Raw genomic sequence first — 19,161 nt, 5'->3', positions numbered from 1 at the left:
TGCCTGGAGAGAGCAAGTCAAGGCTGGTGAGCTTGCTCTCTCACTCTCTACATCTTCCCCATCGTTACCCCAGGACAACACACACTCTCCTTCTGTCTCAACATTGCCACGGACTTCCTCTCCCTCCCCACACCAGCTGGGTTCTCGTTCACCTGCCTTTTTCCTGGCAGCTATGTGGTCAGAGGATGAGGAGGTCGTCTCTTTTTCTCCACCGGTTCCTGTTTCCTCATCCCGAAGGAAACGGCGTTCTGGCCGCCGCCACAACAGAACTGTTGAGCATTCTGACTCTGGACATTCTGACATCACACCCACTTCATCTGTTCTGCAAACTGGTTCTGCTGGAGGGTCCGAGGGGCCCGTTCTGCCTCCTGTCTCCGCTGGAGGGTCCGAGGGGCCCGTTCAGCTTCCTGACTCCGCTGGAGGGTCCGAGGGGCCCGTTCAGCTTCCTGACTCCGCTGGAGGGTCCGAGGGGCCCGTGCAGCCTCCTGCTTCGTCGGCTGGGGGTCCGGGAGGACCCAGCCAGCACATTCCAGTGTCTGCTGACAGTTCGGGTGCGGCCATTCAACCACCACCGGCTCCACCTGCAACCTCTACATCTACACCGCCCGCAGTGTCTGCTTCCGCTTCGTCTGGTCCGGCCCCAGCCTCTGCAGCTCCGCCTGGTCCGGCCTTGATCTCCGCGGCTCCGCCTGGTCCGGCCTTGATCTCCGCGGCTCCGCCTGGTCCGGCCTCTGCAGCTCCACCTGGTCCGGCCTTGATCTCCGCGGCTCCGCCTGGTCCGGCCTTGATCTCCGCGGCTCCGCCTGGTCTGGCCTCCGAGTGTTTAGCTTCGTCTGTGCCTGGGGTCCCCATGCCGTCTCGGCCTGCACGTCCTGTCCGGCCTGCTCGTCCTGCACGTCTTGTCCGGCCGATGACTGGACGTCGTTGCCGTCATTGCCGGCTCCTTGACCTACACCGCCATCATGGACGGCCCCCTGAACTACGTCGCCGCCAGTGCCTCCTGATCTGCTCGGTCGCCGTCGGTGCCTCCCGCCTGGCTGGCCTCCTGACCTGTTTTCTGGGCTCTTGGACCATCAGCCTCCGGGCCGCCCCCCCTGACCTGCCCGGGTTTGGACTGTTGTGCCGTCAGCCTCCGGGCCGGCCCCCTGAACTTTTTCGAGACTGTTGCCTGGGCCTCTGCGTCTTTCATGGGCTCTTTTGTTTGTTTGTTTTTGGACTATTCCTGGGCCTTTGTGCTGTTGTTTTGGACTTTGTTTCCTTTGTTTTGGTTTCTGGTTCGATGTGTTTCATTTGTTTCGTGCCCTCAGTCCTGTTTCCCCCACCGCCCACCTTGGTTGGGTTGTTGGTTGTTTTTTGGTGTTCTGGTTTGGGCTGTCTGGAAGCCAGCCCTTGAGGGGGGGTACTGTTAGGGTTCCTGGGTCGGTGACCCAGTGTTTTGTGTTTTGGTTATTTGATTTTGTTATTTCTTTATATTCTAGCTTTGCTTTACGGGTTTTTCTTAAGTTAAGGTCCTCTGGGTGGGGTTTGGTTAGAGTTTTAGTGTTTTGGTTTTCTGTCTGTGTTCCTTTGTTGCTATCTCCCCTGTCTGCTGTATTTCCACGTCCAGTCAGTGTCTGTGTCTGCCCTGGTCCCACGTCTCTGTTCCCTTTGTTATAGTGCTTGCCTGTGAGTCTGTTATGTTTCCTGTTTTACTTTGGAAGTCCATGTCTGATGTTAATGTGTCTGGTTTTGCTTCCCCTGGTCTCGTTAGGCCTGATTTGCCCCAGCTGTGTTTCCCTCCTGTTACTCATTCCCTGATTGCTCCCTCTGTGTATTTAAGCCCTGTGTTTCTGTGTCCATGTCGTGATCTACCTTTTTTTTTTTTTTTTTTTTTTTTTTTTTTTTTTTTTTTTCCCCCCCCCTCTTCTCTGCTGTGTGTTTTGCCAGTCCACCGGTGTTAGTTTATTTTGAGTTTTTCCCAGTTATGTTATGTTTGCGTTCAGCATTAAAGCTGTTTTGGTTTAAGTTTGTCTCTGGAGTCTGCATCTTGGGTCCTATCCCTGTCCGCACACAGCCGTCACACAACATGGAAGGCTTCAGGGAAATAATGCGCAGGTGATCTCTACAAAAACATTAGTAACACCAATCAACAAAAGTGTAGCCAATTCAGGCAGAGGCAGCAGCGACATGTATGTGATTCCTACCTGTAACAGCTGGGAAGTCAGGTGACCAAAGGCCCAAATGCGTACAGCAATTGGTGAGCGAGTCAGAGGTGTGTGTGTGTGTGTGAATGTGACCGCGAGTCCAGCACTTCACCTAAAACAAAAGGCTCTTATACTTAAACAGATACAGATGTATTTGCCATACCATATATCAGAAAAAGAAGATATAACCTCTCTCATGACCCTAGGAGGTATGTGAGGTATGCCAAAACACTCTGGAAAGGGAGTGAACGTACTCCCCTTTTCATGGTACACAGGGTTTTAGCAGACCTCCTAGGATGAGACATTCTATCAATTTACAAATGATTATATACCTCTAAGCATATATGATTATATGTTTCTAAGTACAAATGACAATTCTAAAATCTCACCCTAACAGCCTTCACCAGACCCATCCTGATTGGAGCCAGGTCCAAAACAACAGTAATGAGAGGAGCACGCACCAGAGGCCACAGGTTCTGGAGATTCACTACTTGCCAGCACAAGTATAGAAGGCAGGGGAACGGGGGCAAAACTGCCTGATCCAAGCAACAGGTAGCAGCCAGGAGTGAAAAGGGTCCAGGGAGCTAGAGGAATTGATCCATACTGGCCCATGAAAGAAATGAAAGAACAGATAAACCAGGCCTACAGCTTCACTATCCAGCCACTGCACCTAAGAGTCTTTGATTATTCCTCCAGCATGGTGACTTTGTGTCATTGTGGATGAACTGCATGGGTTTAACAGCAGACAAAACCATACACCAGATCATACACCAGTAATGACTGAATAATATTTTCCATGACACATAGAAACAACAGCAAAAACACACAAAAAAAGAATGCAGTGAACATGTAACACACAAGCACATTCATCATCATGAGCTTGACATTGAAATGAAATGGCCACACATACATTTTTATTGTGCCTTTAATAAAAAAAACAACATTGTTTTTATTACATTATTATTGTAACGATGGTTAAGTGTTATTGTACAGTGACATGTTGGTGATCTGTGCACACTGTTGTGTTCCTTTAAGATTCATGTTTGGTTGTGGTACAGGAAGGGGAGGGGGGGACCTGGTTTTTTTATGTGTGTGTGTGTGCCAGGCTGGAGAGAGGAGCTGTACGAGGGCGCTCTCCCCGGAGTTAGCAACCCGCTTGCTTTTGTGCCAAATAAACGGACAACCTGAGACCCAACCGTCTGGTTCTTGTGAATGCTACATTGGTGTCAGAAGTGAAGAAAGAAAAAAGAACCCCAGAACGCCCGACACCCTGTTGCTGGCGACGCTTGCCGTTACGAGACGAGGATGTTGCCGGGCAGGATTAAGAAGGAGACGGAGGAGAGGGAGGTTCGTCCGCGCTCGCCCGCCCATGGAGTGAGGGAAACGGCGCTGCGGCTGTCTGCCGAGGCTGGATTTTCTCCAGGTTTGACTAGGCTCGGGAACTGTTCGCACAGCGGCCGCGATTCCGGCGGGAAGGAGTCGACCTCGCTTGGCGCGCCGTCACGTGATGTAAACAAACATGGCGGCGCCCAGCAAGCTGCAGCGCATATAAAAACGCCTAAGTTCAGCGGCAAGACGCCATGGGAAGTGTTTATCGCACAGTTCGAGCTGTTAGCTGTCGCAGCTGGCTGGTCTGAGGAACATAAAGCTCTCCAACTGGCTTTGTGTCTGTGTGAGGATGCAGCTGCATGCCTGCTGCTGCTGACCGAGGAGCAGAGGGGAGATTATAATGCTCTGGTCGGAGCACTTCAGAGGCGCTTCGGGCAGTATAACCAACCAGTGCTGCTGAGGTCGGAGTTCCACAACAGACGCAGATTGCCAGGCGAGCCCCTCCGCATTTTGGCCCATGAAATCGAGTGCCTTTGCCGGAGGGCGTATGACAGCATGCCACCATCAGTGCAAGCGGAGTTAGCTCGGGACCAGTTCCTGCAGGCCCTGAGCCCTAAAGAGCTCCGTATGCAAACTCAGCTTGCTCGGCCAGCCACACTCAGTGCAGCCCTGGAGCTAGCGTTGGAGAGGGAGATGCTTGCAGGATCCTCTGGGGGCGCTGATGACGCACACGTGGTGAGGGCTGTGTCAGCACCTGTGGAACAGATGGAGACGCCAGCGGGCTTGTGCAGTTTGGTGCAGGCGGCTTCGCTGCAGTCGCCTTCCCCTCGGGCTGGCCCACACCGCCGACCACAGAGCTGCTGGGGATGTGGACAACCCGGACACCTCATCAGGCAGTGCCCCAAGCTTGCAGCGGTTCAGGGAAACGCCCACAGGCCCGTGTAGGCGGGAGTACATGGGCCTGGGAGAACGACATCCCCACACCACCGCCACCTCCACCCGGTGCAGCCATCGCTGTGGGCTGGACCCAGGTTGGCGGCTTTTGCCATGTTCCAGTGACGATCGCGGGGGTGTCCTGTACGGCCCTGCTGGACACGGGGTCCAATGCAACGCTGGTCCGACCCGATATTGTCCCAACCGGAGCTGCTGTGCAACCGACTAATGTGCAACTTAAGACTGTGACCGGTGATCTGGCCCCAATGAGAGGGAGGGGAGTGTTCCAGTTCAAGGTGGGGGACCTCGGTGTGTCTTATGCTGCCTGGGTGGCTGACGTGCAGGACGCCTGCATCCTTGGGCTGGATTTTTTACGAGCCATTGGCGGTGTACTGGACTTAGGCAAAGGCTTCCTCGTAACCCCTGATGGGAAGAAGGTGCCGCTTATTCCTCCCCCGGTCTGCACAGCATCTGCCGCGGCGTCCACCTCCACCGCAGAGACCGCTGCAGACCCGCCAGCAGAACAGCGAGCGGAGGAGGAGGAGGAGAGGCTCTTAGCAGTGAGGAGTATCTGGTCAAAGAACTGTGAGGGGCTGACTCCACAGCAGCAAGAGAGTCTATGGCAGGTACTAAAAGAGTTTAGTGACATTTTTGCCCTGAAAGAAAGTGATGTTGGCTTGACACACTTGGTAGAGCACGTCATTGAGACCGGGGATGCCCAGCCTATTAAAGTGCGCCCACGCCGCCTGCCCCTGGCTCATCAGGAGGCTGCGGACAGAGAGTTGTGTGAAATGATGAAGGCGGGCATCATAGAGCCATCTGATAGCCCGTGGGCCTCCGCGGTGGTGATGGTGCCTAAGAAAAAAAGTCCTAGGATGCGTTTCTGTGTGGACTACAGACCACTCAACAAAGTGACGAAGAAGGACTCTTACCCCCTTCCCAGGATTGATGAGTCTCTCGACTTAGTAGCCGGGTCCTCCTGGTTCTCCACCCTGGACCTGCGGAGTGGCTACTGGCAGGTGCCACTGTCCCCGGAATCCAGACCGAAGACAGCCTTCTGCACTAACAGGGGACTATGGCAGTTCAAAGTCCTGAGCTTTGGTCTTTGCAATGCTCCTGCGACCTTCGAGAGGCTTATGGACAGTGTGCTGGCTGGCGTCCCACGGCAACGGTGTCTGGTTTACCTGGATGACCTTCTAGTGCACGGGAGCTCCTTTGATGCTGCCCTGGATGCCCTGAGACAAGTGTTGGAGAGGGTGGCAGCTGCAGGCCTGAAGCTGCACCCCGACAAGTGCCACTTCATGAGGAGGGAGGTGGAGTTTCTGGGCCACAAGCTGGGTCGTGAGGGCATCAGCACGTTGGAGGAAAAAATTCACACCATTACCGAGTGGCCCACACCAGCAGACCAGAAACAGCTCAAAAGCTTCCTAGGACTGGCGTCTTATTACAGGAGGTTTGTGAAGGGCTTTTCCTCCATAGCCGCACCACTCTTCCACCTGCTGCAGAAGGACCGTGACTTCATCTGGACCCGGGACTGTCAGCAGGCGTTCGACACCCTCCGCAGATCGCTGACAGAGTCTCCAGTCCTTGCCCCCCCTGACCCCGCCCTGCCTTTTGTCCTGGACACTGACGCAAGTAATGTGGGGCTGGGAGCGGTGTTGTCGCAGGTTGGGCCGGAAGGGGAGAAGGTGGTGGCGTACTTCAGCCGGGTCCTGAACAGGAGTGAGCGGCGCTACTGTGTCACACGACGAGAGCTGTTGGCTGTGGTGGCGGGGGTGAGACACTTTAAGTACTACCTGTGCGGCACAGCATTTGTTATCAGAACTGATCATGCTGCCCTTCAGTGGCTGATGTCTTTCAGGGAGCCAGAGGGACAGGTGGCTCGCTGGCTGGAGGAGCTCCAAGCCTTCAATTTCACTGTGGAGCACAGAGCAGGGACGCACCATTCTAACGCAGACGCCCTCTCTCGTCGCCCATGTGCTGCAGCTGGCTGCCGTTACTGTGAGAAGCGAGAGGAAATAGAGCGGGAACTCACGACAATAGACGGAGCAGCACAGCTCGCCTGCAGGGCTCTTCTGATGGTGGATGCAGCGGAGTGGAGGGCACGGCAGGAACAAGACACGGACCTGCTGCCGGTCCTGCAGTGGCTGGAGAAGGGGGAGCAACCCCTTTGGGATGAGGTCACTGGGTTTTCCATCTGTACCAGGGGGCTATGGGCCAAGTTTGCAGCTCTCAGGCTGAAGGAGGGGGTGTTGGAGCGTGCCTGGAAGGATCCTGCCACGGGGGAGGAGAGGTGGCAGGTTGTGGTGCCAAGGTCGCTGAGGTCAGCTGTGCTGGAAGCCTGCCATGGGAGCACTGGCTCCGGCCACTTTGGGGTCTCCAAGACTCTCCGCCGCCTCCGCCAGGGCTATTACTGGGGTCAACAGCGGAGGGACGTGGAGGACTTTTGCCGCAGCTGTGATGCATGTTCCTCACACAAAGGGCCACAGGACCAGTCCCGGGCTCAGCTTCAGCAGCAACCAGCAGGAGCCCCAATGGAGCGAGTAGCTGTGGACGTCATGGGCCCATTTCCTCGCACAGACAGAGGAAACCGCTATGTTCTTGTGGCCATGGACTATTTTACCAAGTGGCCGGAAGCATACGCCATCCCAGATCAGGAGGCTGAGACAGTCGCTGATGTATTAGTGGAGGGGATGTTCAGCCGCTTTGGAACAGCAGAGACCCTCCACAGTGACCAGGGGCGTAACTTTGAGTCCAAGGTATTTGCTGCCATGTGTGAACGCCTTGGGACTAAGAAAACCCGCACCACCCCACTTCACCCCCAAAGCGATGGGCTGGTGGAAAGGTTTAACAGGACGCTGGCCCAGCAGCTAGCCATCCTTACCTCAGAACACCAACGGGACTGGGATTACCATCTTCCCCTTACCCTCATGGCCTACAGGTCGGCAGTACAGGACTCCACCCAATGTACGCCTGCCCTGCTCATGTTAGGGAGAGAGCTGAGAACTCCTGCAGAGTTGGCTTTTGGGAAGCCCCCGGACGCGCCAGAGGCACCACCGGGCCGGGACTACGCAAGGAAGCTGCAGGACCGGCTGGATTCTGCACATTCCTATGCCCGAGAGCAGCTGGCGAAGGCAGGCCTGCGCCAAAAGAGGAATTACGACATCACCACTAAGGGGAGGCACTTCCATGCCGGGGAGCTGGTGTGGGTCTACAGCCCAAAGAGGAAGAAGGGACGGTGTCCTAAACTGGATAGCAGCTGGGTGGGGCCTTGCAGCGTCCTAGAGCGAGTAGGGGAGGTTGTTTACAGGGTGCAGTTGCCTCCTAGGGGGAGGATAGTAGCGCTGCACAGAGACCGGATGGCCCCCTACAGAGGGCAGTCCCTCCCCTCCTTTCCAGAGGGACGTGTACAGAGTGTCCGTGTCCCTGCTCAGAGGGACCCCCGACCGGGGCTGCGTTCCCCTCCCTCGGACTCTCCACCCCAAAGCCCCGAAGCTCCGCGTCCACCTCAGGGGCTCAGGAGGTCAAGGAGGGAACGTAGGCTACCACCCCGCCTCAGAGACTGTGTCGTTCCCTCGGGGACGAGGAACTTATTGCTGGGGGGGCAGTGTAACGATGGTTAAGTGTTATTGTACAGTGACATGTTGGTGATCTGTGCACACTGTTGTGTTCCTTTAAGATTCATGTTTGGTTGTGGTACAGGAAGGGGAGGGGGGGACCTGGTTGTTTTATGTGTGTGTGTGTGCCAGGCTAGAGAGAGGAGCTGTACGAGGGCGCTCTCCCCAACCCGCTTGCTTTTGTGCCAAATAAACGGACAACCTGAGACCCAACCGTCTGGTTCTTGTGAATGTTACATTATGTTTTTTAACATCAGTGGAAAATCTGTATTTGTAACAAAACTTTAGTGTTAGTGAAGTATCATCAGGTGTTTCATTATCTTTCTCATGTTGAATCAGTGTAAATGTGTTGCTGAACAACCGCTGTCAAATACAATTATACATCATAGCCTGTGATTTTATGATAGTTGGAGCAGTTCCTCGTACCAAAGATCACGCAGGCGGTCAAAGTACACACTTGCCTTATTCACGTTCAGCACAGCCGAAGATTCTGTGTAGCGTGTTGAACGCAGGTGCAAACTCACTCAGAGAAACAACCGGTAAGTGTGTGATGTTACTTAAATACAGTTTTATTTTATTTCTAATGGTGGTTCTTTATTGTGTAGATAAAATGCAAACACATTTTCTTGTTTTATAAACTGTGTTAACTTTATTTGTTAGCTAAGTTTTCATTATATATAAAATACTATATTTTAAGTTTTTCTTCTGTTAGCCATCATAAAAATAACGGCCAACCAGTAAAGCTTTCTTTTCTTAAACAGGAAGTAGTTTAATGTCAAGAATCTAAACACTTTTCTTCTTCCTTGTCTTAGTCCACCTTTATTTTTGGTGTTAATGTATTACCAGGCTGTGCTGGACTTTGTGATCAAGCGTATAACTAACACAAAATGGCAGTCTTTTTCAAAATGGCAGTATTGGTAAGTTTTTTTTTGTTTTTTGTTTTTTTTTATCATTAACTTACCCAGTATAATCTGGTTTAAAGTATATTTGTTTTGCTGATCAAAAACACAGATTGCCAAAGGAAGGTCTGTGGCAGAAAAAAAAGGGAAAACAAAATAATTAGCTTTGTAATAAAATCATCTTTTTAGTGCACAGTCTACATCAGTATTAAAATTGGTATTTTGTTTCATGCCATTGGCTAAATTTTACAAGATGATCAGTATTTTTCTGTTCACCTGTTATTGGTGATCTCAGCTGATATTTTTACTTGTTTATGCTTTTTGCTGTCTTAAAGTCATGATATACTTTTTAGTAATTCAAATTTTGGGGCTTTGTATTCTTTATCCAGAACTCCAGGATGAATTCCCAGTGTGGTCAACTCACTTTGAATCGTCAACCATGCACTTTGTTTTTTCACCACACTGTGATCCTACTCCTTCTGACAGATATAAGGACAGGTAACATCTACACAAACGTTATCAGCTAAAGTAAATACTTTACACAAAATATGTCATTTTTGGAGGTCTGTGTATATTTTAGGGCAGCACGGTGGCATGGTGGTTAGTGGTGGTGGTTAAGCGGAAGCGAATGGATGGATGGTGTATATTTTATAATTTGTTAGGTGTACAAAAATATAAATGAAACTGAGCAGTCAAGCTTAAGCTGCAGATAATCTAAGAACATTAGATAAACATGACTGTAAGTTACGAAAACGTTGTCCTGTCCTTTCAGGTCAGTCTGAGACAGTAACATCTTCTCAAAAAATAATCACAGTAGTTGGTGAGGATGTCATCTTACCATGCTACTTGGACCCTGCGACAGATGCTGTGTCTAAGATTCTGGAGTGGGGGAGACCTGACCTGGATCCCAGATTTGTCCATGTGTGGTTTGAGGGTCAAGACCATCTGGTTAATCAAAACCCATCTTACAAAGGAAGGACATCACTGTCCACTGAGAAACTGAAGCAGGGAGACCTTTCACTGAAACTCTCTAGAGTCAAACACTCTGATAATGGCAGATACAGATGCTTTTTTCCCTCAGAGTCCAAAGAATCTACCATTGAACTTCTTGTTGGTAAGTGGACATTTTTCATTACACTGCGAGATACAGATGAATGACAAATAATTGTCCCTGTAGTTAGGACATCCAATGCCTTTATTATGCTGTTGGGACTGTCTGGATGCAAGGGTTTGAATCCAATTGTGCATTTACAGGGAAGGGTCACTGTTCATATGAAGCTGTTTTATATGGGATTACCTTTATTAAGTGATTACACATTTCTATCCTGAGACAAAAATGAACACCTATGGAAGATTTTTTACCATTGAGTTAGACAGGGATCTCCACAACCATCATCAAAACACCAAATGACAGTATGTGTTATTTGGTGTAATAACTGAAGGTGATTATTCCTCTAGTTTACGTCAGTGGAGTTCAGATGGTGCTTGGTGGCCCAACTCCTTGCTCATTTTTCTTTTATCACACCCCAGTATCGCTACCCTTTATCAACTACACTGGAACATGTTTTGTTTTCGTCTCCAGTAACAGCTGAAGTAAAAAAAGCCTGCTGGAGGTAAACTATTGGCAGGAGTAAATTATTGGAACATCACATGGCTGTTCTCACGTTGTGGTTGAGTTACCAAGTATGTTACAATTAGAGGAAGTGAAGTATTGGTCAGCTTTGAAAAAAGCAGTCAAAGTTTTTTCCACACTGATTAAGACGTGTTTTACTGCTGATATCATTAATCAAATACACTGTTCTGTGAATGCATTAACACTTCTTATCTTTGCCATCCTCAGGTTCACTTTCCTTACCTACAGTAGCAGAAGTCAACATAAACAGGAGTGCAGTCGCTTTACAGTGTAAGTCTGCAGGCTGGTATCCGGAGCCTGAGCTGCTGTGGATGGACAGTGATGGAAACCTCCACTCTGCTGGACCTACAGAGACCCTCAGAGGTCCTGATGACCTCTATACTGTCAGCAGCAGAGTGACTGTGGAGAAGAGACACAGAAATACTGTGAACTGTATAGTCCAACAAAGGGATATCAACCAGAGCAGAGAGACACAGATGCATGTTTCAGGTAATGTTTTCTTCTGAAATTTGCAAAGAAATTAAATGCAAATCTAAATTCATTTAAAATTTGATATAAGAAACATTTCTATTTTCCTAAACTGAAAGAACAATACTGGATAATTGATATGATGATAAATTCAAACTGTTACAAACTGACTTTGTCTGTATGGGGCATGAGAGGTGTAATACAAGGGCAATAGCACAAGCTGTTTATAAGCTCAGACTACAAACAATAAAGTGTGTGTCAAAATGTATTTAGCGGTTTTTAAAAATTCTTACAGTTTTACATGATTAAATTATGTAGGAGTGGAAAAGGAAGCAAAATAATCTCCAGGGTCTCCAAGGCCAAAACAACAAACAAAAACTCCAAGGTTCACATAAAAAAGAAATGGCAGAGAACCCCTACCAAACGTCCACTAACTTCTAAATAGCATGACTAAATCGTAAAATTGGCTTCCAAAGCACAAATCAAAGAAAGCAAGAACAGCACTAATGTTTTCCAGGACTCAGTAGCCAAAAGACAAAGAGAGTAACACACTTGCTGCTGGGGGGATTATGCTGCTCCACAAGTGATCTTGATGATGCTCAGCTGTGTCAATCAGGTGTAGAAACCTGGAACAGAGAGCGAGGGAGAGAGCAACTGTCTTGCAGGAAGAGGCCAAAAGGTCAGTGGATGTAACACAAACCAATCCAATATCTGACAGTTGATGAAGTTACTTCATAATTGATGTTTGGCATTAAAGAAAACCACCCAGTGAGGCTGAGTATTTCTGAACTGAAGAGGGACGAGTTTTCCAGTCTGTGAAACATTGACTGGCTGTGATTTCTAGACCATCTGGTAGCAGTGCCTTAAAAATTGTCTAGATTTTGAAGAGAAAATCATTTTTGTGGTCTGAAACAACTCTGAAAACCATTTTCAGTCAACACAGTTCATTTCTGCATCAAAATAACATCTGAGCTCATTAAACATATATTGAAGAGACGTGGGAAACTTTACTGCTGTTTTCAGCACACAGTCCAAAGTAATGTAAAGTGATGTATGTGGTAGCTTGGACATCTGTGAAAGCCAGCCAGTCGGTACATAATGATACATACTGGTTTTGGAGTAACATCAGCTGCCGTCTTTGTCAGGGAAGGTCCTTCATGTTTCAACAGGTTCTCTTTGTGGTATTTCTTTTAAAGTATAGTCTCTAAGTGTCTCATAAAATGATTATCTGTTTTATTTACAATTTGAATGCATGTCTGAGCATTATTGGAAGTTATTATGAATTTAATTATCTTGTCTTTTTAATTTTAGGTAATTGTGTTGCAGTTCCACCTTCTTCTGCCCTCCGTGTCAGTATTATTTTGGCAGTTTTTCTCATTTGTACTTGTACAACAATCGTTGTTCTGTGGATATGGAGACAAAACAAAATCAAAGGTAATCATATTGGTCTATCTGCTAGGTGTCACCAAATCTGTACTAACTCAAGTTTCTAACAACTAAAATCACCTTGATTAACAACTTAATCAAGGTGTGTGTACCATTGTTCATCAGACAACTTTTACATAACTAACTCTGCCTCTTTTTCTCTGCATAAGTACAAACTAAGGATGAAGCTGAGGAGAAAGAGAAAGAGCAGCTGTTGGCAGAAAACAAGAAGTCTGAAGAACTACAGCAGAAAGAGGAAGAGCTGAAAGACCTGGAGGAGCTGGTTAATATACTGATTGAACAGGAAAACGAACTGAAGAAATTAAAAAATGAACTCAAACAACAAAGGGATGTGGTGGATGGTGAGGTGAAGGATATTGAAAACAAGCTTCAGTCAGTGGATAAGAACACAGAAAGTGACAGAGCAAAGGGATACATGGATCTGAAAGAAATAATAACAGAAAGCAAAAACAAATTACTAGAGAAAAAAGCAGCAAATTCAAAGCTGCAAGCAAACATTGAAAACCGTCTGCTTAGAACGCAGCACATACATGATAAAATGACCCAAAGAAAACCGGAAGTGGAGAAACAACTGGCAGAGTTACAGAAACAGAAAGATGAGATTAAGAAGACACTTAATTTAGAGCAAAATCAGGAAACTTTAAACATTTAGAAAAATTCTCAAACCTCATGTAGAGAGGTTTGAAAAGTACTTCTTGTATGTGCTGATGGTACATACCGCCAGCCTGTCCTTCCATGATGGCTCATCTCATACCCTTCTCCCCTTCTTTCTCAGGTGTCTGCTAGCTGAGGTATTCACTAAGCACATCATCTGTTGTGGCCATATTCCTGATGTACTTATGGATGTTTGTTGTCTCATCCTGGATGATGGTTCTGCCACTCATTAATGCACAGTCACCTTTCTTTGGTTTAGCGTACAGACTCAGGGTGATGGATTTGGGGTGAATAGGAATTAGAATAAGAATAGTTTATTAATCCTTAATTAAACTATGTGCATCCTCCTTCTCCAAGATAATAAGAACAGTAACAGACTGAAATTAAATAATACAATATATAACAAAGTTACAAATATAAGAAATAGCTCTAATATATAACAATATACAGATTATAAATATCCAGAATATTACAGGGATTAAATATGTATGGTTTTATTCTAAACTGTAAAGTGTAACTCTAACCCCATGGATGGTAAAGAGCTTCCTTGTCTTGATGTCAGTGGCTTTTATCTCTGCCTTTGGCCAGCTTATTATCCCACCAGAGTACCTGATCACAGGTGAGATACAGTGTGTAGGTGTTGATTGCCTGGATCTTGTTCTTCATATTCAGCTGACTCTTCAGGTCTTACCTGACTCTCTGCAGGTATTTCACTGTTACAGCTTTCCTGGCAGCCTCTTTGAGGTTCCCATGTGTATGGGCTCAAATTGTGGTCATAAATATTTTGTACTTGTAAATCAGAATGTGTAGTTGTGAGTTTTGTAACCTTCAAATGAAAATATATGAAAATATAATGTTTTTGCATCTATAAATTTTAATTTGTGTGTGTGTAAAAAAGATTTGTGTTTGTAAAACATATTTACACAAGTTAGATATTTTTTTTTGGTAAGGTCTGCTTACATATACAGAGCAAAAAAACTATGTGTAAAACTCACGTTTCACGGCTGCGTGTAAGTTTCAACTTACAAGTACGAATTTTTACCCGATTTTTCGTCTTTTCTTCAATTTAAACTCCAGTTTAAATTTATAAAGTAATTTCCACCTCATGTTCTGTCAAATATTTACATCGTCTCCAAGATCCAACTGTGATAAACATTGTTCAGTCAGTGTGATTGATAATAATAGGACAAATGATCATCGATCAGTGTGTAATATGCAGTCCTGTGTAATATAAATATATACATACACACACATACAAACACACACACATATCCCCAACTAGCCATCCTCTCTGAGACTGATTCAAGACTTATGTTATTATTGGGTGATATTATTGGTTATTATTGGGTGACAGCATCTCAAAATACTATCACCCTCAACATCTTCTCAGATCCATTTCATGCAAAAACGGAGCAAAGTAAAAATCTGTGTCGTTTTAACCCAGTGTTAAGTTAGTCTTTTGATATTATGTGATATTCAGTTACATCTATTGGTTGTTTTGTTAGAATGTGCCCTATAATATTTGCAAGTTTTACAATGTCACTGATTTACGCCTGTTTCACGACAGTCAACTGGGGAGTAAACTCTGGTGGGAGGGGCTGTAAACTCACATGGCCTGTGGCAGTGGCAGAGTAAGCTTGTGTGAGCCAGCCATGATATCTGTACAAGCAGTAGCCTTAAAAATTCACTATTCATTCTCCTGCTAGTGGTGGAGGAGAGCTTTCTTACGGGGAAGAGGCCCTGCTGTCCTCCCGTCTTAATGGTGCCACTGAGAGATTAGAGGCGGCTACATATTCTTCTGGAACATCGAGTTTTGGACCCAAGTAATCACAGACACGTTTCACAATTTATTCAGGGTCTGACAGCAGTTCACCATCTGTGTCCAATATCTAATACAAATTTCTGGATTGGAGCATGTATGTTCTTGAGAACTGACCGTGTCCTCCCCACACCAGGGGAAACCATAGGGTCCTGATGCATCGGAGATTTAAAAAAAACACACTCCTGTGAAGAGGAGGCCAAACTCATCTGCCAAGACAGCAGCGTTTGCAAGAGACTTAACTTTTTGTTCATTTAAATAAAATACCACATGCTCTAGCAAGCATTTCTTAAAACCCCCCAAAAGCACTAGATACCTCAGCTGTCCAAAATCTTTGACTTGCTAGCCTGACACCATTTATCAAAAAGCAACCTTTTTTACGTGCAAACTTCTTATATATCTGGTTGTTCCTTTTCCCACAATGTCAGAATTTCTGTCGGTACGCTTCAGGCACCAATTCAAAAGCAAGCAATACTGTAGCCCTAACCACGTCATAATCCAAGCTTTGGTCCACTGAGAGGCTAGCACACACCTCCTGAGCTTTACATACAAGCCTAAACTGCAGCAGCAAGGCCCAAACCTCCTTCAGCCAGTTCAAAGCCTCATTACATCCTCAGCCAATGGTACGGCTCCACCTGGAACTTACGTAGGTACAAACAAAGAGAACGAATAACGCCACCCTCAGGTGTGAGGAGCACAAACAGCACACAACATCATGACATGGGCAGTTATTCTTTGTTAAACTAATATATTGGTTACATCTTCTGAACTGCTTGAGTCAGATAACGGGTCTTGTTTATCTTTGGTTACTTGATATTCTAAAGAATGATACAGACCTCGACACAGGCTACATTTGGACATGCACCATTTACACATGCCTCAGGGCTTCAGTGTCAGACGCAACATCATCACCCCCACCCATTGTCTGACTGGTTGACCTAGCAACGTGCAGCAATAACCCTGACTGTATCATCTGTAATCAGAGAGCTGTAAAATACTATTGTATATCAAAGGCTGTGATTTTATGATAGTTGGAGCAGTTCCTTGTACCAAAGATCACGCAGACGGTCAAAGCACACACTTCCACTTTTCAAGCTCAGCACAGCCGAAGATCCTGCGTAGCATTTTAAACGTAGGTGCAAACTCACTCAGAGAAACAACTGGTAAGTGTATAAAGTTACATAAATATGATTCTATTTTAATCTTAACTGTACTTCTTTTGTTGTAGTTCTAATTTGATAAACGTAAATTTAAAACTAGTTCTCTTGATTTATACTGTTGTTCGAGTATTTGTTCACTAAGCTTTCATTAAATTGTGTTTCTTCTGTTAGCCATTGTAAAAACAACACTCTCAACCAGTTTTTTTCTTAATTGGGCAGCAGTTCGGATCTCTTTTTACTTGCTTGTCTTAATCTGCCTTTACTTTTTGCTGTTAATGTATCACCAGTGCTGGACTTTGTGATCAAGTGTATAATTGTCACAAGACACCACACTCACACACAGCAAGAACAAAAGATCAAATGAAAAGGGGACAAAAGATTGCACCAAGGGGAAGATCTGTGGTTGCAACATATTTTCCCACAAACCTCAAATAGGAAATAACACTGTTGGGAAATGTTCAATTAAGATAATTAGTGTTTCCCTGCTGATTTTAAATTGCATTTGGCACTAACAACAGAATAAAAGGCCTAGAGCTGTGACCCCAAAAAAAGCAATTAAAAGTGGAGCCGTAAGACAAGAAAAACCTGTGCATCTATGTGCCTTAGATAGCTACAATACCATGATAATATATTAGCTAGATCACTAAGTTATGTGGAATGATCTGTTTTATGTTGTAAATTGTTGCTGACTTAAGAGAAGTAATTACCAAATTCGCATTTTTTTAAACAAGTAATCTCACAGACCTTATTTTACTTTTTATTGTTTTACTACTCATTTCAATGCGGTACTTATTTATATTTACGCACTTACAGTAGTAACCAGAATAGCACAAATACATTTGACTAATTTGACTGCTGATTGTATTTTAGGGGAGCTGTCTCTACTGATATAATATGGTCTGTGGATCTAGGAAGTGTATGCACAATTTAAATTATGATAATTCACTGAATTTTTAACTGATCTTTGACAAAATGCTTACTACTGAATATACAAACTTGATATCACAGTAATTTAATATTTAAGGTCAACTCACTCTGTGTAATCAGGTTTGAAGTATGTTCTTCTTACTGCTTCTTTTCTTTCTATTTCCAGAGCACCAGGATGTTTCCCCAGTATGGCCAGCTCATCTTGAAACCTCAGTTATGTTCTTTGTTTTTTCACCATGCTTTGATCCTGCTCCTTCTGATAGATATTAAGACAGGTAACTTCTACACAAACCTCATCAACTAATTTGAATACTTTAAACTCAATATAAAGTTAAACGAGGTTTGAAGATATTTCACGATTTTGCACATATACATCAGCACAATAGAAATAAAATTAAACAATCAAGAGTCAGCTGCAAAGAATCCACAAACATTAATGTGACTGTAAGATATAAACTTTGTCCTGTGCTTTTCAGGTCAGTCTGAGACAGTAACACCATCTCAAACAATAATCACATTAGTTGGTGAGGATGTCATCTTACCATGCCACCTAGAACCTCCATCAGACGCTGTTTCTGAGATTCTGGAGTGGGGGAGACCTGACTTGGATCCCAGATTTGTCCATGTGTGGTTTGAGGGTCAAGACCATCTGGTTAATCAAAACCCATCTTACAAAGGAAGGACATCACTGTCCACTGAGAAACTGAAGCAGGGAGACCTTTCACTGAAACTCTCTAGAGTCAAACACTCTGATAATGGCAGATATAGATGCTTTTTTCCCTCGGAGCACAAAGAATCTATCATTGAACTTCTTGTTGGTAAGTGGACATTTTTCATTACACTGTGAGATACAAATTGATGACAAATTAAAAGAAAAACTTTAACACACAGTAAAGTGATCCTTATGAATATGTCTCTTTATATGCTGTGAGGAGCATTTGTCTGTGTAGTTACATGAAATGGTTGCAGTTAATATAAAGTTGTTTTAAGTAATCAACTTTATCCAGTCCAGTCTTTGCTGGGTTTTTTCATTATTTTAACACACACCAGTGTCTTTGTCCTTTACCAACTACAACAATGCATGTATCATTTGATTTTTGCATTACCGGTATATGGCAGGAAATAAGAAAGTTAATCCCACACAGGTTTTGAATAATTTTCAAAATAATTTATCTTAGTTTTTCATCTTCATCCTAATAGAGCTGTGTACACTATGACTTTGTGTGAAATTGGCAATAGCACCATGGCAGTTTCTTGAACTGTGACATTTTCTAGTAACAGTTCAAGAAACCTTTTTTTTTCCAGCTCGAAATAAACAATTTGCGGAAGTAAATTATTGTTAGAACATATAACTCTGCACAGTACGCTTGGAGGGAACCTTTATCCAAACTGATTAAAACATTTTTATTGCTGATATAATTGACCAGAAACACCGTGCTCTGTAAGAACACATTCTTCTCTTTGGCATCCTCAGGCTCTCTTTCATTACCAACAATATCAGGAATCAACATAAACACCAGCAGGGTGGTGTTACAGTGTAAGTCTGCAGGCTGGTATCCAGAGCCTGAGCTGCTGTGGTTGGACGGTGAGGGAAACCTCCTCTCTGCTGGACCTACAGAGACCCTCAGAGGTCCTGATGACCTCTACACTGTCAGCAGCAGAGTGACTGTGGAGAAGAAACACAAAAACAGCTTCACGTGCAGAGTTCAGCAAAGGGATATGAAACAGAGCAGAGAGACACACATACATGTTTCAGGTAAATTGTATTTCTTTTAATCTTTAGAAATATAAATAAAAACAAAATTAGATTTTTTAAAAATGCTATAGTTAATTGATTGCACTAAAAAGATCATTATCAAATCTTAAAACTGAAAAAAGATGTTCCCAAATGGACACAAGCAACAATATTTAAAAATCTCTATAATTTAAAAAGAACCCAGTGGAACATCTGACAGTGGATGTTTGGACATAATTGTTTGTTTTTTTTAAATACCAAAATACCTCCCTGTGGAAGGGGTGTCTTTTTGGTTTTTTTTGTTTTTTCCACTCTGTGATCTGAAGATCCTATGTTATGTGTACCAGTTCAAGGATGA

The 19,161-nt window shown here is 45.1% G+C and overlaps 1 protein-coding gene and 1 long non-coding RNA gene across 2 annotated transcripts; both read left to right on the top strand.

Moving 5' to 3' along the window:
* The first annotated feature begins 8,538 nt into the window (after positions 1-8,538).
* Positions 8,539-9,506, top strand: LOC113019631 (uncharacterized). Its single transcript, XR_003272067.1, has 3 exons — positions 8,539-8,601; positions 8,875-8,979; positions 9,351-9,506. It is a non-coding gene; the product is annotated as an uncharacterized LOC113019631 (long non-coding RNA).
* A 49-nt stretch (positions 9,507-9,555) lies between these two features.
* On the top strand, positions 9,556-19,161 carry LOC113015314 (butyrophilin-like protein 2). The gene is made up of 6 exons (XM_026157297.1): positions 9,556-9,574; positions 9,665-10,075; positions 10,802-11,083; positions 17,545-17,886; positions 18,543-18,824; positions 19,151-19,161. The coding sequence occupies exons 1-6, from the start codon at positions 9,556-9,558 to the stop codon at positions 19,159-19,161; spliced, it is 1,347 nt and encodes a 448-aa protein (XP_026013082.1).

This window comes from Astatotilapia calliptera, chromosome 3 (genome assembly GCF_900246225.1).
Source record: "Astatotilapia calliptera chromosome 3, fAstCal1.2, whole genome shotgun sequence".
NCBI classification, from domain to species: Eukaryota; Metazoa; Chordata; class Actinopteri; order Cichliformes; family Cichlidae; genus Astatotilapia; species Astatotilapia calliptera.
Note: the sequence above shows the minus strand (reverse complement) of the source record. Positions and strands in the feature narration are given on the sequence as shown.